We start from the raw sequence: 18,889 nt of genomic DNA on the forward strand, positions 1-18,889 counted from the left end.
TGGACGTCCAGAAAATATGAGTAGGCTAATTAATGTAATTTTCATGTTATATTTTAACCTTTTGATTAAGAATTATAGACAATCATGATCAATAGTAAACACTCCATTGTTAATAGGTACCGGTACAACAATACAAATTAAGGTGTATGATAAACATTTAAAACACGTTGGTCCACTGAACACTCTGTATATTAGAAGGTCGCCAAATGTGATAAAAACTGTTAATTTATAAGATTTCAAACAGTATGCCACACTATTTTCTATATCTAGTTGAAAACAAAGGCGACCACTGTCTGCCTGTCTATCTGTTCGACTCGAAAACAAGAATCAGTGTGAAGGCCTCTTCATACAATAGTACTGGGGGACCGAGCCTTGCTCGGTTGTGGCATTGACTAACCAACACCAAGTATACTTCCCATCACATTGTAAATTTTGAAGCTGTGTTTTCGTGTCTAGTTCTGTCCGGTACACTGTCGATGTCGTGTTTTGTTCAATTTTGTTTATAGTATTCAAGTGTTAGTTTCACTCCCGGCAACACCTCGGGCAGCTTTTTCGGCGGCGCCACCGGTCTCCCCGCGGCTAATAGGCGCCCTTTGACTCCATGCCCTCTACACGTCCGACACCGGCGGCTCCACTAGCTGCGCCACATGTTGCTCAAGGCTAATAGGGGCCTTACTTGAACATAAAGAAACATTTCGTTAAGTGCCAAGAAATTAATCACGCACCTACCTACATAAATAACAGTATTTTTGTCATAAATAAATAAATGTAAAAATTAAGTAAAATAACACATCAACACATGATTATTCTGATTACTTATTACATACCTTATAGGCCTACATTGCTTGTATTACAGAGTCGTTATTTTTTTATCAATCAAATGTCTTGGATTGTAATGAAATCATTTCTCGAAAATCATATTTAAAATATTTTTTTATCAAATGGTTTTAACGATTATACGTACTTTAAACCACAACCTAGCAAGGCTCAGTCCCCCGGTACTAAAAACTTAAAATCCGTGATATTTATAAGACCAATGTCTGTTCAACAAAGAGTAATTATTGAGCACCTGACATCCATCAGCAATATGGTATGTTCTTTTCCGACGAATCAATAGGCCAAAACATTGGCTGATGTGTTAACATTTAATAAAATGCATTTATAGATCAAAAGGTATTTATTTCCCGTCCTATTGCCGTTGAAAAGCACGGGTACAACAGCTAGTTATCAAAACATAGACAAAAATACATTAAGGAAGTGTTACCATACTAACAACATGATAAATTGTGAAAGTTTGTGTGTTTGTTTTTCTTATTGGGGTTCAATCACTCACTGGTCGGATTAGGTTGAAATTTGGCATGCTAATAGCTCACATTCCCGATTAAAATATAGGCATATTCTTATCTCAAAACTCATTTCGTGCTCCGCCCGACTCGATTGTCCGTTAGAGTTTGGATTTGCGGCATTGTATTTTACAAACAAAGACAATTAAGGTCTATCTATATCAACCTATGATTACATTTGAGCACTTCTTCTTTATATCATAAGTTTCTTCTACATCTGTATTATAATTCAACACAGGATTTACTAATTTGAAATATACGATACAGCCTATGAAATAACTACACCTTAGAGAAACTGATTGGGCAAATTGGTTTACTTCATACCAAGCTATCAATAACATACACACCAAATTATCTCCCCCCTGTAACAGCAAACCTAGGTAGGCCTACTCATTGAAATTAATAATATTCATATAGGAAATATTTCTTACAATTTTACTAGGGAAGAATTTAGTAGAATTACAGCAAGGTAAATGGAAAATTGGTTTCTCTGCAGGTTCACTGACGCGGGAGTATTTTAATTTTACGGGAGGCAGTACACAATAATGATATCTTACTCATCATCATTGGCACAACCATTACGGATAATTATTATTATTAACCGTAACATAATTAAAGAAGTAACTAAATCCAAAAAGATTAAACAAACAAATTTACTTAATTACGTAAAAATAAGTATATATCATAAAGCATTTCTTATGCTATATGATATTTATGGTTATACCATCGCAGGTGAAGCCGAAGGTACTTGCTAAGTAATTAATAACCCTTACATTGACATTGATCAAACAAAAGCCATGAAATGATTAGGGATATGCCTCAGACCCCAAATGAACGAAGGGTAAAAATTTGTTGAGTATATAAAAAATTTCATATAAATATAAAATGCAAATCAAATAATTTGCATACTACTTTTAATGTATTTAGTATCAGACACAAACAAGAGTTAGAGTCAAGAGTTAGTGAATTATTGAGTTAATTCAAGACTTGTATTATTGAATTGGTATCTTTCAATCATAAAGTCTTTAAAGTCTAGCATTAAGTCTTTCGATCTAAGATTTTAAATTCAGGGATTATGATTTAGTTACATACATCAACATGGCATCAACCGATATACGCCGTCTGCAATTATGGTGCCTTGTTAGAAGGCAATCTATATATACCACAGTGAGGCAAGCAGTATTTGACAAATACGGGAGTTAGAAACTGTATGAGGAAAATTAAGATTTCCTAAACAAATTGGGCTGTTATCTAGATACATATTTTACTTTATAACAAGATAAGTTACTTCAGATAAATACAGTATAAACCACAAAGTAAACTACCTATTTGTTCCATAATACTCAATTCTATGTTCTAATAGCAAAAAATAAAATGTTAGCCTACTGAGAGTATTCTCAGAAGATTAACTCTTCTATTAGGAGTATTTCATTCCATCTATGTTTGATAATATTGTTGTCATGATGGTTAAATTTAAAAAAGGAGATGTAAAAAAAAATTATCATAGCATATATTGAAGGCCAATACATACGCTAAGAGAATTGTAAAACTATACAAAGAGTGCTTCAAAGGGCATTTTGATACGGCTGGTTACGGCGTTCATCGCCTTCAATCTGAGAGACGCAACAGTTCTAGCATTTTGGATGTTCCGATCTGACTAGTAGCGTTTTGGAAATTCCGACCCGACATACGATCGCAAGATCCAAAGTGAAAAGGACAGCCTATTTCATAAGTTTACTTTAAGAAATAAATTTGTACTTCTAGTTATGACTGTACTTTTGGATCTTACGATTTTGGAACTTCCGATCGGCAATATTTTCTTTGGATCTTTTGATTTTGGATCTTCCGACCCGCTAAATAACCTTTGGAAATTCCGATTTTGGAAGATCCGATCGGCAATATAAACGTTGGATCTTTCGATTTTGGAACTTCCGATCGGCAATATATTCTTTGGATCTTCCGATTTTGGAACTTTTGAAGACCATCCGAACAAGTTTCTGAAGGAATCGCTTAGTTACCTGCTCACGCACTCTACACCTACTTTTGGATCATTCATTGACTGGACTACTTGAAAAGAACCGTATGGTATGGATCATAAACATAAACAAATGACGTTTTTGGCCGGAAAATAAAGGGTCTGACTTAGGGGAGGTACAAATGAGGCATTTAGTTCAAAATTCCTCCGTGAACAGCGCTGTAGTAGAGAGCACTTTGGCAATAAAGGTTTACTAATCGCAAAATAGTTATGTTCATAAAATAAAATTATAAATGCCTCAAATTCAATTTTACTATTTTTAATTATAAAATTAAACTATCATAACTAACCAAACTTACCAAACTTGCTGATAAAGAAATAATATAAAAAAAGTTTAGTAATCGGAAAAATAATTCTGTTTATTAAATAAAACTAGAAATTGCTCAATTAAAATTTTATAATGACTTAATAATAAAATTAAACTGTAATAACCAAACCAAACCAACCAAACTTGCTGATAATAAAAAAATCATGGACAAAAAGTTAACACTACCAGCGGGATTCGAACCCGGGACCTTCAGTATATCAGCCCGGCACGCTAACCATTAGACCACCGAGGCCGATGGCTGTTGAACGTTTTGTTACGGTAATGGCGTTCCCTCAGCTAATAAGAAGATCTCAGCTGTCATCGTAGCCTCTTCTATACCTCCCCTGAGTAAATACCCTTAAATGGAACTGCCAAAACATATGTAATGCTATTAGTATAGGATTCGGGCCAACGACGTCATTGGTTTATGTTTATGATCCATGGTTTTTCTAGTATTCGTGCCGTCCACTGCCTCACCACTGAACCGTACGGTTGTCGCGCCGTGGCCACTGGCCAGTATTATTGATCGAGGACCATCGAGGGCTAGGTGCGGGACGGACGGGCAAGTATGACCATACCTACATAAAACATACTTGTGTTAGTGTTGGTTAGTCTATGGTATGACACCGAGACATGGACTAATTATTGTTTAATCTATACCGGAGACTTGCTGATATTCAGGAGGTATTGGGTTTTTGTGTATGTGTATGTACACCTGTAAACCTGCCACCACACGCTGGTTACAAGATGCCACCCTGACAACTAGTCACCACATGTTTAGAGATGGCTGCTGCATCGATCTCTAATAGAGATCGATGGGCTGCTGTCGGTGTGGCATATTCTTTGGAGCGTCGGTATTTTGAGTCCCCAAAACCGTATGAGAACAGTCTAACAAAACGTAAACGTCGGAGTGCAATAGTATACTATTTTATTATAACTAGGTGAAACCCGTCGAAATCGACGGTTATTTTCAAGGCTTACGCTAATTCATCTAACTGCGATAAGTTGAGTGAAATTATACATATTTTGAGCATTTAGCAATGTTTAAAGATTAATAAGTGTAAAAACAATAATGATATTAATTGCGTTAGTTACCAAATATGGTTGATCATTCAATGAATAAAATATTTCCCATACTATACGTCATCGGAGTTGTTAGTATGCTATCTGGTATCTCTTCTTTTGGAAGAACCGTTAAATAGTATTAAAATCGTATTGGTGGATCTTTGTACTTAAACACTTCCGTGATTTCATTGGTGTAATGCAGATTAATCTATGATTTTATTTGAAAAATAAATCTGTTTGTTGGGAAGACACGTTCTAACTTCAAAGAGAGGTATATCCGTTACAGTGTAAGTTTGATTTTCCTTCGTCACGTCGCGTCAGTTCGTATCGTACTTTTAAGCCAATGAATAATCCTCTAGCACAGTTTTGAGAAATTGGTTGTGGGGTTACTGTTAAAGCTGTGATCCTTGACATGGGGGATGTCAGTTAGTTGTCTCAGTCTTATCAGTTACATAAAGCTGTCAATATAATCTCTCAACGGAATGTTAGGTGTAGTGGAATATACTTGAAGTGAAGTTGGCTTTTATTCTTGAACTTTAGGGGCCTCCTCATTTATATAGTTGTGCAGCTTCATTGGCAAAAAATAATACGAATGACATAGTGATGGGGAATTTCCAAAAAGCAAAAAAATAATGTTAATTGGTTGTTACCTGTAATCGAAGTAACCTCTCTGAAAAGTCTGCAGTATATTGCAGTTTTCCAGCTTAATGACTTTCTAAATCATGCACATATTTCTAAATAAATATTGTAAAATGTTTTATCCAGTTGCTGTAAACCATTATTATTTTTTTTTAATATGGACACAGCTCAATTTGGCACCGTGCCCTTCTGCAATTGTATTATTTTGTATTGTTTTACACAATCGAAGATTTTTCCAATGATTGAAAGCATGTACAGTATGACAATAATCTCATGAACCTATGATGATCCGTCTAGAAAAATATGATAAAATATAGGGAAAAGGTGTGAAAGAGGCAGAAATCAACCTGTAAAATAGATAGAAGATAGTTCAATAAGAAATAATTGTAAGAGTTAGTGTCATAAAAGGATTTTCCACTGATTTCGTAATGGAACTTTATATTGGAACACATGACATGATACAGAAGAAAATCAATTTTAAAATCAGAAAATAACATTGCAAATACTTCTTTTGGACTATTCAGTAACTCCCAATAAATGTGTGTTGTTCAAAATACAATTTTAAAATTAACAGCTGTTTTATTAAAAAGTATTATCCACATGACCAAAATGTAAACAAATCTGTGGGGGGATTTTTAAAGGCTTCTGGGGCAGAGCCCTAAGCGAATTTTCTTCGTTTTTCTTTTGAAAACTCATCTACAGACCAAGACCTTTCTTTGGACACCTCTACCAAGTTTCTACGCCCAGCCGTTCTCTCAAATTAGTGGATACAAAATTTCCAATTAAATATTTAGATTCCCCCATGTTAATCTTATGGGAGGAAACTCAACTTTGATGGAAGATCCTGCCCAAACTAAAAAAGATATCAAAAAACGAAAAACACTTTGCAAAACTACAGATCAGGGCAATTTTTTCGACACTTTAATCATCAAAATCGGTCCAAAAATGAGGGAGGAGTTCTGTTCACAAAAATCGGCTTAGCGTATTATATGTATAGATGTTTTGGTAAATAGTCATAACAAATGTTTATAGTGGTAATCAATCCATCTAATCATACCAAGGACATGCTCATTTTACAGAAAACTAACAAAAGCCCCAAGCCCAAGAGGCGCAGGCGATAGAGACGAAAAAAACAGAAAAAAACTTCTGTCCTCACAATACTCTATGCTTCAGATCAGAAGTAGAATAATTGAAATTCTAAAATTAGGTATTCTATGGTCTTGTCTACCCTTACCACCTTACCAACCAGCCATAGGTGTAGATTGTCATCAAAGTTTTAGTGCGATAGCCTATTTTAAACTATTTTATCTTGTAAAATGTAACAAAAACTCTACAAATGTAATCTTCAATCGTTGGTAACATTCTCCACCTCAGTTGGGGGTTTCTAGTATTCACCACTGACAACTTTTTATCTACAAAGTAGGAGTTAATCCAGGTTGGTTGTTAGCTTAGCTTAGAAATGGCAGCTTTTTAGTGTTACTGTGTCATCATTTTTTTTTAATTGGGAGTTAACATGTAGGCTAGCTTGTCAATTAGGAAACCCACTTTGTTCTGAAATCTTCGTGTGGCCAGGTAACTTAAAACTATTTAATTTACTTTGTGTAGGCTATTATCTTAAAATCATTCATCACATTATTTTTATGAAGCCTTTTTTCTCTGTCTTGAGATTTTTAGTCCCAAGTGCCTATAAGCCTAGCCTTTAAACCAATTTTGGCAATGGTAACTTAATGTTTGTGAATTTTTTATTTATTTATTTGTATGTATGTACTTGGTGTTAATTACCTAGGCCTTAGGCTAGTCTAAATGTCTTAGTTTTAAGTTAGCCTCTTAAAGTTAATGAGAACTTAAAGTTACCGGTTTCTTCCAATAACTTGTAAATAGGCCTAGGAACTCGAAGGTAGGTTTGTAACTTAAGAGTGCATAAACTTAAATATTGAAAGGGTGCTCTGGTTTATGTTTATTTAGCCTAGGCTCTTAGGGTGGGATAAGTTAAACCATAAGCTTTGCTTCGCCCTAGAAACAGAAAGGTATCGTCATACAGCATGATGCTTAGGGTAGGCCTAAACTTACGGTATCAATAAGTTACACAAATTTGACATACGGTATAGGAATTGCATGGTAAGGTATCATCGACCCAACCAAGGCAGCCATCACAAGGCAAAATGACTGCTGAGAGCACTGCTGGAAATGAGTGTAGGAATGGTGGTGTCGGTTGAGGGGGTTGGGGTGAGAAGCTATAAATGACTCGTCCTACGTCAAATTTACGTGCGATACCCATCTAGGGTTAACTTAAACAAGTTTCCTGTTCTAGTTGTTTTTCTAGGCCACTTCATGCAAATCAAAATAAGAAGGTTACAATACCTGCAGACTGCCTTTAGTGGTCCTTAAATATCCAAAAATTCGCCCTAATGATTTATTAAATGATAAAAGCTTGTTCCAGTCTAATATATTATTTGAAACATTAATAGGATTAGACAGAGACAGAAAGGAATGATAAAGGAAGCCGGGGGTACAAAGTACAACTACTAGGACAAGATAACCTCCAGTTGAGACTCGACATTGAAAATGCATGCATTGCTTCACTTTTGTCTCTCGTTTTTAATTAGTAGGCCTACTGTAAATAGTTTTTTCGTGTTTAAATGTTTTGTAACTGTGTTTTTAAAACTGTGACGTGACATCATGAGTCAAAAAACTTCAAGTTTGTATATGGATCTGATGATGGTATAACAAATACCGAAACGCGTAATCCTGTTGGATATTTAAGGACCACTAAAGGCAGTCTGCAGGTATTGTAACCTTCTTATTTTGATTTAAACAAGTTCTTCAGTTAGCCTATGTACCGGTACCTATTTCATCTGAGTTTAGGAGACAAGCTAGGTAGGCCTAGGCCTAAGTCCATTTGGGAAGGCTTGTACAGCCTTTTGAATGAGGTCTGAACTATGTAAACTATGTACCAACTACCAACTACTATGTTACCAACTATGTAACTAAAACATTCACAGCAGAGAGGTTTCTCGTTGTCTTCAATTTTATTGTCAAGAAGTACTGAAGGAGACGTCTTCCCAGAGTCAAGCCATGATGTACAGTCCGCCCAAAGCCACACGAAAATGTCATTAATTGTCTGGTATATTTGTTAAACTTATAAGTTAATCCATTTCAGAGATTTTTGAGAACAATTTATATGAAATTACTTTTGACACTTTCCAACAAGTGATCTAAGTTAGCCTTTTGTGAATCCAATGTACCAAATGTGTTTGTTCCAATCATACATCTTTAACCCTTTGCGGTCTGTTATGAAGTCTCCCTAATGTCCTTTCATGTATCTTAGGCCACTCATTGTGCCCAGAACCATTCCTCAGTCAAGTATTGGTTTACACCCCGCGTCTGTCCCTCAGATACATTAGGCCACTCATTTTGCCCATTAGTGATATGCTCGAACGCTCTCTAGGCCATTCATAGTACCCAAGTTATAGCCTAAATTTGTCCGTAAAAAATCATTATTCTGTAGTTCCCTGGAAGGTGCTGCACTCTGCTCAACATTTATTTAACCATACTATAACTGTGTCATTCAAGCTAGCGTCTAGCTGTCTGTTTTAGGAATTACACTCAACGAACAGCGGTTCTCATCGGGCCTAATTTATAATATATACATGACAGATCAGGTGTTATCCATATAAATAGAATGTGGTTGAATAAACTCAAGTATAGGCTAATCTAATGCTAAAAAGTCTTCAAGATATATGCCAGCAATGGCCACTTATAAATTTCAGAGGAAATCACTATTATCATTCAACTATCTTGGTGGACTTCGGCAAACACGACATACATTGGATGCAGAGGTTAGGCAAAGCCAATTTAGGTCCATGATAAGGCAAAAAAAACTGAAGACTACTAATTACAATATGGCAATAAATATAAGTTATTTGAAAAAAACAGGCCTAACTAATATACCAATTCTCTAAAATTATTGCAATTTTGTATAGGTACCTGCAACAATAATTTGATATAAATTAAGTACCTTCCTCAGTAATCTGAAATTGTTGAGCAATCAAATGCTCAGATAATCACGGTTTCTCTGTACCGTAGAGTGAGCTACATATCTGTCTTACTTCAAGTTATGTGTCTTTTCCTTCCATCTTATAAGAATCGCTGGTTGTTTTAGTTAGGTATGCCTACTTATTGGAAAAATACAAAAATCTATATAATTCCATAAGCAAATCGGTCTCCACGAAATATCTCGAGCTAGGAAAAAGGTATCATAGCTGTTGGTGATTCATTTTAAAGCTTAAGGTCCAAGGACGGTGGGAAAAATATCAAAAATTCAAAAATTACCTCTGCTCTGCCCCACAGACTGTCAAAGATCCAGTCATTTTCTAAAGCCTAGTCCACACATGGAGACTGAGTCTGCTGACTGTGCGCGGACAGTCGGCAAACAGTCTGTCAACTCAGTTTCGGATACAAGTTTCCGTTGTGTTTTGCGTCCACACTAGCCAGCCACTTTTTCCATGTTTGTTGGTATGGTGACGGAGGAGGACGTAATTATATCCTGTGTGGGCTTTATTTTTCTGAACTATGTGTCTGAATCTAGGAAGAGACGATGATGGACCCAACATTTTCTCAAGCAAGGTTCGTACTATGGTCACAATCTTCTATCAGACCTTCAGATTAGGTGGAGGATTTAGGAACTTCACGAGTTTGACTTCTAAAGATTTTGAAATTTTGCTGGGCTTTGTTGGTCTTAAGATTTCAAACTTGAAGAGATGAACAATTCAATAAAATGTCAATATAATAATTTAAATAATTGAAAACTAATTCCAAAACTTTCAAGAAACTCAATCCAGCTCTTTTATTACCGACCAAAAATCGTAATATTACCGCTTTAAAGTCTAGTCAAACTAAATGGGCTGAATGTTGAACACCTTCGGGTTGTATCCAGTCTCCTGTCGCCTGACACGTCCCCACATGGAGACTTGAGACAGAAGTTTTGTCTCTTGTCTCCGTGTTTCCCATTCGAACGGGAAACAGAAAACACTGTATTTTGTCTCTAGAAACACCAAAATTTGTCTGCCGACAGTTGGCCGACTTACTGGAGAATGGAGACAAAATAGCAACACTCCGGAGACAGTCAGCAGACAATGTTTCCGTAGACAATGTTTCTGCAGACAAATCGCCATGTGTGGACGAGGCTTAATAGAAGTACAGCTACATTGTTTCTATAAGCTGTTTTAAATATACCAGCTGATTTAAACATTGCGTATTTCTTTGTTAATTGATTTTAGTGTTCCGCTTTTTGGTTAGAATGGTAATGCAGTGTTAAAATTTATCATGTTAGGGAAAGACCGCGACTATGAAAGGGAGTATTTAGGAATGGTGCAGAGTATTGGGAATGGTTACCGGTAAGGGCAAATTGCTGCAATTGCTGCTGAAGTCCCCTAGTTTTTTTTTTTTTTTTTTTTTTTTTTTTTTTTTTTTGTAAAATATTTGTTGCTGTTTGTTTAAAATTACTTATTGGTAATATAGAATACAGAGTAGGCTACCTATTTTCAAAGTGTGCTGCAGTAGTCTGGGTGAATGTCTAAATATTACTGTAATCTGATTCCTTAGACCATATTTTATTGTGTCTGTTTACGCCAGTTGTGTTTTTTTAAGTTTTTCATGGAAACGGTCCAAACCCTCGCATACTTACAGGCGCAATTAGTTTACTTAGCCTTTTGATGACAAATTTGAGTTGAGATGTTCCTTCAGGCCGGCTTTCGGATATACCGGAGCGTGTGGAGCCTGTTTTATTCACTTGTTTATGGTAAAAACGTCCAGTTGTGTCCATATCTCATTGGAAATGTGATAGGCCTAATATAGGTTCAAACCTATTGCAAACAAACTATTCTAAGAAGGTATGTACCAGTAACATTTTTTAGCTGGTTAATAAACCTTTCTTCTTCCTAAATGCATTTCAAAACTTACTTCTTTCACAATAAGTAGGCGGTTTGAGGGGAAGTCCCCCTACCTCTTATTTTTTTAATATAGTACCTATGTTGCTTAGTCACCTGTTGAGCTATTATTTTAAAGGCAATGGTCAAGTTGAGGGGATAGATTTCTTCCCCTAAAACCGCCTCAATATTGTGAACGAAGTATAATAAACTTAATATTGAACTTTGACTCTCCGTTGTAGGCAAACATGGAAGACAAGGGGCTGGACTTTGCCAAGCCACCGCTGGAGCCGGATGATCACTCCGGGGTCAATCGAAGTGTGCCTCGGAGCATTCTTATGAGAGAGTCAGGCATGAAACACAAGACGACCAATGTGCCTGTGGAGCTGCAGTGGGCTGCGGAAGACAGGCTGGTCATGCGATCTCACGAGGACTTGGTGAGTAGGCCTATCTACCCACACAAAGGGTTAGGTTGAGCAATATTTATCAAGCTTTTAACTTCTAAAACTCAAAATGGTAAAAGAAAACATTTCTAGGCTACCTTAAAACATTACAAATCTACATCAATATGCAGTAAGAATCAATACTTTAATACACTGCTGGTTAGGCAAATGGCTGAACTTACGATAGTCTACATCAGTGTAGCTTCTGTGTCACATGCAGAGCAGAGGCCACTGTGTTGGTATGTGGTATGTTACAAGTATGTATTGGTTAGGTTAGGTTACCAGTAAGTCAAACCTTTTGTTAACCGTAAAGATTTGTTAATGTACAACCAGCCTAACCTGTTAAGGTAGATAATATAATAGTACCCAAATATTAAAGTTGTTTGGTATATGTGGCATCATTAGTTCACGGTTCAACTATAAGTTTGTGTGTAGTCAAAAAATATTGGAATAATTACAAGATTATTTTGATACAAAAAATAAGTGACCGACTTGAGAAATAATAGCACTCAAGTAATATGAGCCAAATTTAATCTCTTGCTCTCAGTGCTTAGTACTTAGGTATTCATAAATAAAATAACCCTTCTGAGGCAAATAGTTTTAGCGTGTTAGCCTTTGTATTTCTCAATTTTTTCTATTTATGTCAGTCTATCTTTAGCTTTATTTTATGTGACTTGTTGGTAGTAATGGCGAGGAACTGGAATGGGCAATCAGTGTAGACGAATGTGAGAAAATGTTAAGAATTTGTCCTATCCAACATAAGAGCCATAGTGTAGCATGTACTGCGATGCATCGTCGTTTGTTACTATGAGGGTTACTTAGCCTACTTACTTACTTACTGCCGTGGCTCCACAAATCTCAGTTGATTCTTCGCCTCGTGTACCAGCCTCTTCCACCCTTCTCTGTCTTCTGCCAAGATGACACTTGCACCCATTGTCCTGATGTCGTTCAATACTTGGTCAGTCCATCTCAATTTCGGCCTTCCCAATGGACGTTTACCTCCAGGTGTGGCTCTCCAAACTTCATACAGTCTTGTTCCTTTCTCTCTTCTTAGCACATGCCCTATCCAACTTAACCTTCTTCCTTTAACTATTGCAACAATATCTGGGTCGGTGTATAGTGATCTTAACTCTCTATTTTTCCTTATTCTCCACATCTGTCCCTCCTGTACTGGACCAAATATTTTTCTAAGTACTTTATTTTCAAACACCATGAGTCGGTTTTCATTTTTCTTGGACAATACCCATGTTTCACTACCATATAACAGAATAGGTTGAATTATTGTCTTATTTTACTGTATTTTGGTTCTGTGAGATAATACTTTAGATGAGATCAACTTCTTGCAGGCTCCCCAACACTTATTGGCATTTGATAACTTAGTTAATATGTCTTCGTCTTCTGAGTTTCTACTATTTACAGTTACTCCTAAATATTTGAAACTTTCTGTACAATTTATAGTTAAGTTCTTTATCTGTATGTTTCTGTTTCTATTGTTTGCTTGTCTTCCAAAGTTAATGATTTTAGTTTTTTCTACATTTACTTGCAATCCTATTTTGTTAGCTTCTGTGATAAGTACTTCGGCCAAACTTACCAAGTTTTCAACTGTTTCTGACAAAATGACCACATCATCAGCAAATGCCAAAATGTTTAGATCTACTCCAAGCTTAACACCCAATCCTAGTTCTTTTGTTTTCTGCAGTGCTTCTTCCAGTGCTAAGTTGAATAGTATGGGAGATATGCCATCTCCTTGTCTTACACCCGTGTTGATGGAAAACTCCTCAGATAGGTCTCCTTCCACTCTCACTTTGGCTTTTGAGTCTTTCATACACATTTCTGTTAGTTTAATTAATTTGTCTGGCAAACCATGCTTTTTTAAACTTTTCCACAAGCTGATTCTGTCTATGCTGTCGTATGCTTTTTTGAAATCTATAAATATTGCGCTAACATTCTTGTTGAACTCCCAATATTTTGAAATTGCCTGCTTTAGAATAAAAATCTGTTCTATTGTGGACCTCCCTTTCATAAATCCAGTTTGTTGTTCTTCAATTAGCGTTTCTACATAGGGGTTTAGTCTTGCGACAAGGACTTTTGAAAGTATCTTATATGTATTATTTAATAAAGAAATTCCTCTGTAGTTCTTGCAGTTTTGTTTGTCCCCCTTCTTGTGTATAGGAATGATTGTTGCCGTTTTCCATTCAGTAGGTATCTTTTCTTTTTGCCATATAGTTGTGATTAGGTTGTGGATTTCATTTTCCAATATGCTTCCTCCGCTCTTGATTACTTCTGCTGTGATTCCATCTTCGCCTGGAGCTTTGTTGCATTTTAATTCTTTGATTGCCATTTTCACCTCTTCTAACGATGGTGGGTCTATATGAGGCTGTACATGATAGAATGTTGTATTTTCTTCGGGAGTATTAACGACAGTATTCTCGCAGTTTAGCAGGTCATCAAAATAGTCTTTCCATATTCTTAGTGTTTTCTCCTTTTCTGTGGTAACTTTTCCTTCTTCATCCATTATGCCAAATGTTCTCGCTTTAAATCCTCCTTTGAAGAATCTTATAGTTCTATAAAAGTCTCTAGTATTATTGGCTGTTCTATCTTCTTCTGCTTTTCTGAGTTTTTCATTTAAGTAATCTCTTTTACATCTTCTAAGCGTTTGTTTGGTGATTCTGTTTGCTTCCTGATATTTTTGTCTTATCTCTTCAAAAATCCTTAACCTTAGTTGGTCTTCTTCCCCATTTCTGGTTTGAAGCCACAATTTTTTTAGTTTCTTCCTCTCGGTTATCATTTTCTGACACTCTTCTGTAAACCATGGATTTCTCACTTTCTTTACTCTTTTTCCACACACTTCTTTCACTACTTCTTTCACATTATCTTGAATCTTCTTCCATTTTGATTCTATTATTTCTTGTTCTTGTACCTGTTCTGCGACATCTTCTTGTACTTTTCTTCTCTCTTCTTCACTATCTAGAGCTTCAAATCTATTTTCTAGTTTAATTTTGAACTCTTCTTTAATTTCCTTCAGTTTTAGTTTTTCTGTTGCTAATATTTCTTTTCTTACAACTCCCCTTCTTTTAGTGTCTATTCTTTGCCTTACTTTTATAAGTACCATGTAATGGTCTGTTCCATATTCGGCTCCCCTGACACTTCTAATATTTGTAACACTGCTGATGTGTCTGCTGTCCACCAGGACATGATCGATCTGATTTTCGGCTTTTCCGTCTGGTGACATCCAGGTTGCTTTATGAATGTCTTTTCTTTGAAACATTGTGCTACAAACCTTCATGTCCACTGCGCTTGCAAACGTGACCAGTCTTAGTCCATTTTCATTTGTCTCTTCATGTAAACTATTACTTCCTGCAACTTCTTTCCAAATATCCTCTTTTCCTACTTTTGCATTTGCATCCCCATACTATGAGGGTTAACTATTGAAAAATATTTGAAAGGTTTCAAGCTCTAATTTCTTTCTACTCTTGTTCCTCATTCGTATTTATCGTAATTCATAAACCATGCACCATAACCTATGGATTTAGTAAGTGTTTTTTTACAGCGTTGCCAGTTACCCGATGTTTCTCGATCAACCTTTCTAGTGGTATTCAGTCCTGATGGGTAAGTACATATGTTGATTTGTGTTAACTTGAAAGTAAACATTTTCAATCTCCAATGACAGTATTGCATCAATAACAATCTTGTTAAGGTTATCAAGGTGGATTGTTTTTATGTTTAAGTTTTTTCAAATGTTGCTGAACTTTCTAGATATAATTCTTGTGTCAGGTTTTTCAATCTTAATGAAATCCAAATAAGGCTTTCCAAAGAAAAAAATTTGTTATTTTAAGCTGAATTTTTTTTTAGTATCTTGCTTTAATGCCCTGAGGGCAGTTGCAATTTAGTAGATCAAAATAGATCAAAAGTAGATCTATACTGTAGGTGTCATACAATTTTGTTAGCCTACAGTAGAAATTCCAAATCCGGGCCACCATGGGACCATGCCCCTGGCCGGATAATGATTTGGCTGGATAAACCAACCTACCATGAAAATGACCACTCATACCTAATAATAATATAAAATTAATATATGCAGCTAAAGTATCGTTCAAGTCTGTTCTTGGATTATTTGTAGAATAATAAACATAATAGTAAAAAAAATTTAGGTTAGCCTAGGTTGTTAAGCAATGAACATACTAATATTATGATCCAGGTAACAAGAACTAATAAATAATAATGGAGATAAAAATGGGAATAAATTGGCCTTAAATCGCATTACTATTTAACTTTATTATCCTTTTTGTGAAATACAACAATATTGATGTACTGTACTAACTTTGAAAATAATCACCCAATTGTTCAAAGGTTAGGCTTCTAGCTCAACTGAGTAGTGACACAGTAAAATGTTTAAACAAACAGATTGATAAATAGTGAGAACGCTAAGTGTCGCTAGTGCTTGAATTTACACCTCAGAGCTGTAAGCTGTGGGAAAAACATTCTGATATTGAACAAATAATTTATTTACCTATTGTGGTTCAAGGTCTTGTAGGTTGTTGATGAACTACTCAATGTGCATATCGCCGCTCATTGCGACATCTTCATGGAGTTTTTCTTACACTATACTGTGCACATTTACATTAGTGACCTTCTTATTCACTTAGCGGTCACATTTGTGGTCGTGATTGATTATGATACTGGCTTCCTGGGAGGGGGGATTAACAGAGGACCGGTAAAACCAAGGCCGGATATCAGGGGTTCTACTGTATCATGCATATTCTAGGTGCTTCAGTGACACACAGTTTTTAGCTTAAGACTATTATCCTAACCTTTTTTACTGTAGATAGATGGTTATTATATTGAAACGCCTATTGTCACACAAAATCTGGTTGATGATTAAAAACTATTATTTTCTGTCATGCAGGAAAAAAGTAGCCTCAACCCACGGCAACCACAATGTTTACGTCACAGATATCACCACGGGCAAGAACATCAAAACACTGACCGGCCACCCACGAACACCTTGGTGCATTGCTTTCCATCCGTCGTCCAATCAGATATTGGCTTCCGGCTGCCTCGGAGGCCAAGTTCGCGTTTGGGACTTGTCAGTAAGTTCTAGCCTATTTCACCTTGTAGGCAATTGGTCGTTTCTGAACATAAGTTGTCTAGGCCTATTGCATTTGCTGCAGCAATCCTGTAGACTAGGTAATTTATATTTGCTTGGTTGAATTTTCACTAAAATGTTTTCTTAAAATTTTCAAATTTATTCTCCATTTAAATAACATTAAGGTTAATTAAGGTTACTTATTGAAATACAACAAAATAGTTAATCGTTCCCTAGATCTTACCATGAGCCCTAGGGGATCTTATTCCCTTTATGGGAAATTAGCTAAAATAACCTTGCAAAACCTTTATACAACCTTTTGTTTTAAGTTATTTCAGTGGCGAGAAATAATTAGCCTATGGTCTTCATCCGGCTTCAAAGGGTACGGTAGTTGGATAGGTTAAAAAAAACAGTATATATACAATACAATACTCTTCTCCAAAATTAACCTTTTTTTTGTACTGTATGTACAATAAGTACTGTAAGTACAACAATACTTATGTAGATTGTTCCCTTAATGGAACGGTTGTTCCCCAAACATTATGGTTGAGGGTAATTTTGCTGTATCTTTTTCTAAATAAATAAGTTAATCTGGAGTGATTTTCAACAATAAAGTAGTTTTCCAAAATAACCAAGTCAAGTTAAGCTTATCAAGTACAAAGCATTAAATTGACTATTTTACAGGGAGGAAGTGAAATTTGGATGGCTGAGAGTCAGACAGTTATTGCATCGTTGGCATTCCACCCGATTGACAGGATGTTGGTTGTCGCTTCTTACAACGAACTCCACTTTTGGGACTGGAGCCAACCGGAGCCATTCGCAAAGTGTTTTACCTCCAATGAGAAAGAAAAAGTCAGGTATGCCAACCTTACATGTTGAGTTTACAAAAGAACAAAAACTACTCGTACAAGAAAAATCACTTAAAAAAAGACTTTTACTGTCTGTTTTTTTTTTTTTTTTTTTTTCTGTAGACAATTTGTCAAAGAGAAATACAGTAACAACAAATGACACATATCTAAGGATCAGCAGGGCTAACATTTTACTTGTCAAAACTGAAATTGTTTAAAACTTTCCAAGTTTTTAACCTGGAATTTTTACTATTTTTAACTTGTTTCTTTCACTTCCTGATGCTTATCACCACCCAAAGCACTCTTAAAGGTGCTCAAATGCATGTAGGTCTACAGTCGGCTACATCCTCTCTTCATCAAACCTGACAGAACCGAGCCTAGGTAAAAATGCCTACAATGTAAGATGTAAAACATGTAGGATATGCTAAGTGCTGTGAATTTACATACCACTTGAATGTACCAAAGAAAGACAATCCGTCTCTTTTACACAACAGCAAATTTTACTGTTGAAAATAGAACTAAATTGTCAGAAAACACACTCATTTAGGTAAATTTCAACTTTGTTTTGCGATTATATACCTAATTAATTGTAACGAAAATTGGAATCTCTTCTACAACAGGTCGATGAAACCAGCCAGTTTTTACAAATTTTGCCAAAAACCAAACTTAATTTTTTTCTGAAGTGTAGGTGGTTGATCCAGGATAGGTTACTGTGCATACCTATTGCAACTTATTTCTATGACAATCCTTTCAGGTATGTAGCGTTTGACACTCTGGGCCATAAGCTGATCACTGGGATCGCCAACGCCCCCGTTCGCCCTGCGTCTCAGTGGGATCGAGTGGCGGCACCACAACCTCCACCCCCGCCCACTCAACAGATGGACTCTGAGCGTAGAATCACCATCTGCTACCGCTACATGGTGGAGCAGTACGAGCAGCTGGTGCAGCGGTACTGCGACCTGTCCAGGGCACGCTCAACACTAACTGTGGGTACCAACTTAAATCCTAGACCTACGTTGTACAGTATATATGATTTAATAACATAATAGAATAAATTTTAAAAGTGTAAACTCTAGTATTTTGGTTTCTGGCTAGTACAATGTACTATTTCCATTTATATTTTTGTTTTATTTCCTGTTAATGGTTGGTCCGATACCAATAGTGGACACCTTACAAGATTTGCCCTGTATATTATT

The 18,889-nt window shown here is 36.1% G+C and overlaps 1 protein-coding gene across 3 annotated transcripts in view; it reads left to right on the top strand.

Moving 5' to 3' along the window:
• Positions 1-6,649: 6,649 nt before the first annotated feature.
• LOC129000061 (activating molecule in BECN1-regulated autophagy protein 1-like) overlaps positions 6,650-18,889 on the top strand; it is a 38,469-nt gene continuing 26,229 nt past the window's right edge. For all 3 annotated transcript variants that reach the window (XM_054426920.1, XM_054426922.1, XM_054426921.1), the window contains exons 1-6: positions 6,650-6,824; positions 11,559-11,753; positions 15,310-15,368; positions 16,666-16,849; positions 17,530-17,702; positions 18,448-18,679. In XM_054426920.1, the coding sequence (XP_054282895.1) occupies positions 11,565-11,753; positions 15,310-15,368; positions 16,666-16,849; positions 17,530-17,702; positions 18,448-18,679 (837 nt within the window). In that variant the 5' untranslated portion in view covers positions 6,650-6,824; positions 11,559-11,564. The remainder of the gene's footprint in view (positions 6,825-11,558; positions 11,754-15,309; positions 15,369-16,665; positions 16,850-17,529; positions 17,703-18,447; positions 18,680-18,889) is intronic.

Source organism: Macrosteles quadrilineatus, unplaced genomic scaffold (assembly GCF_028750875.1).
Source record: "Macrosteles quadrilineatus isolate MER2022 unplaced genomic scaffold, UCM_ALF_1.0 Scaffold_8__2_contigs__length_117827958, whole genome shotgun sequence".
In the NCBI taxonomy this organism is placed as follows: Eukaryota; Metazoa; Arthropoda; class Insecta; order Hemiptera; family Cicadellidae; genus Macrosteles; species Macrosteles quadrilineatus.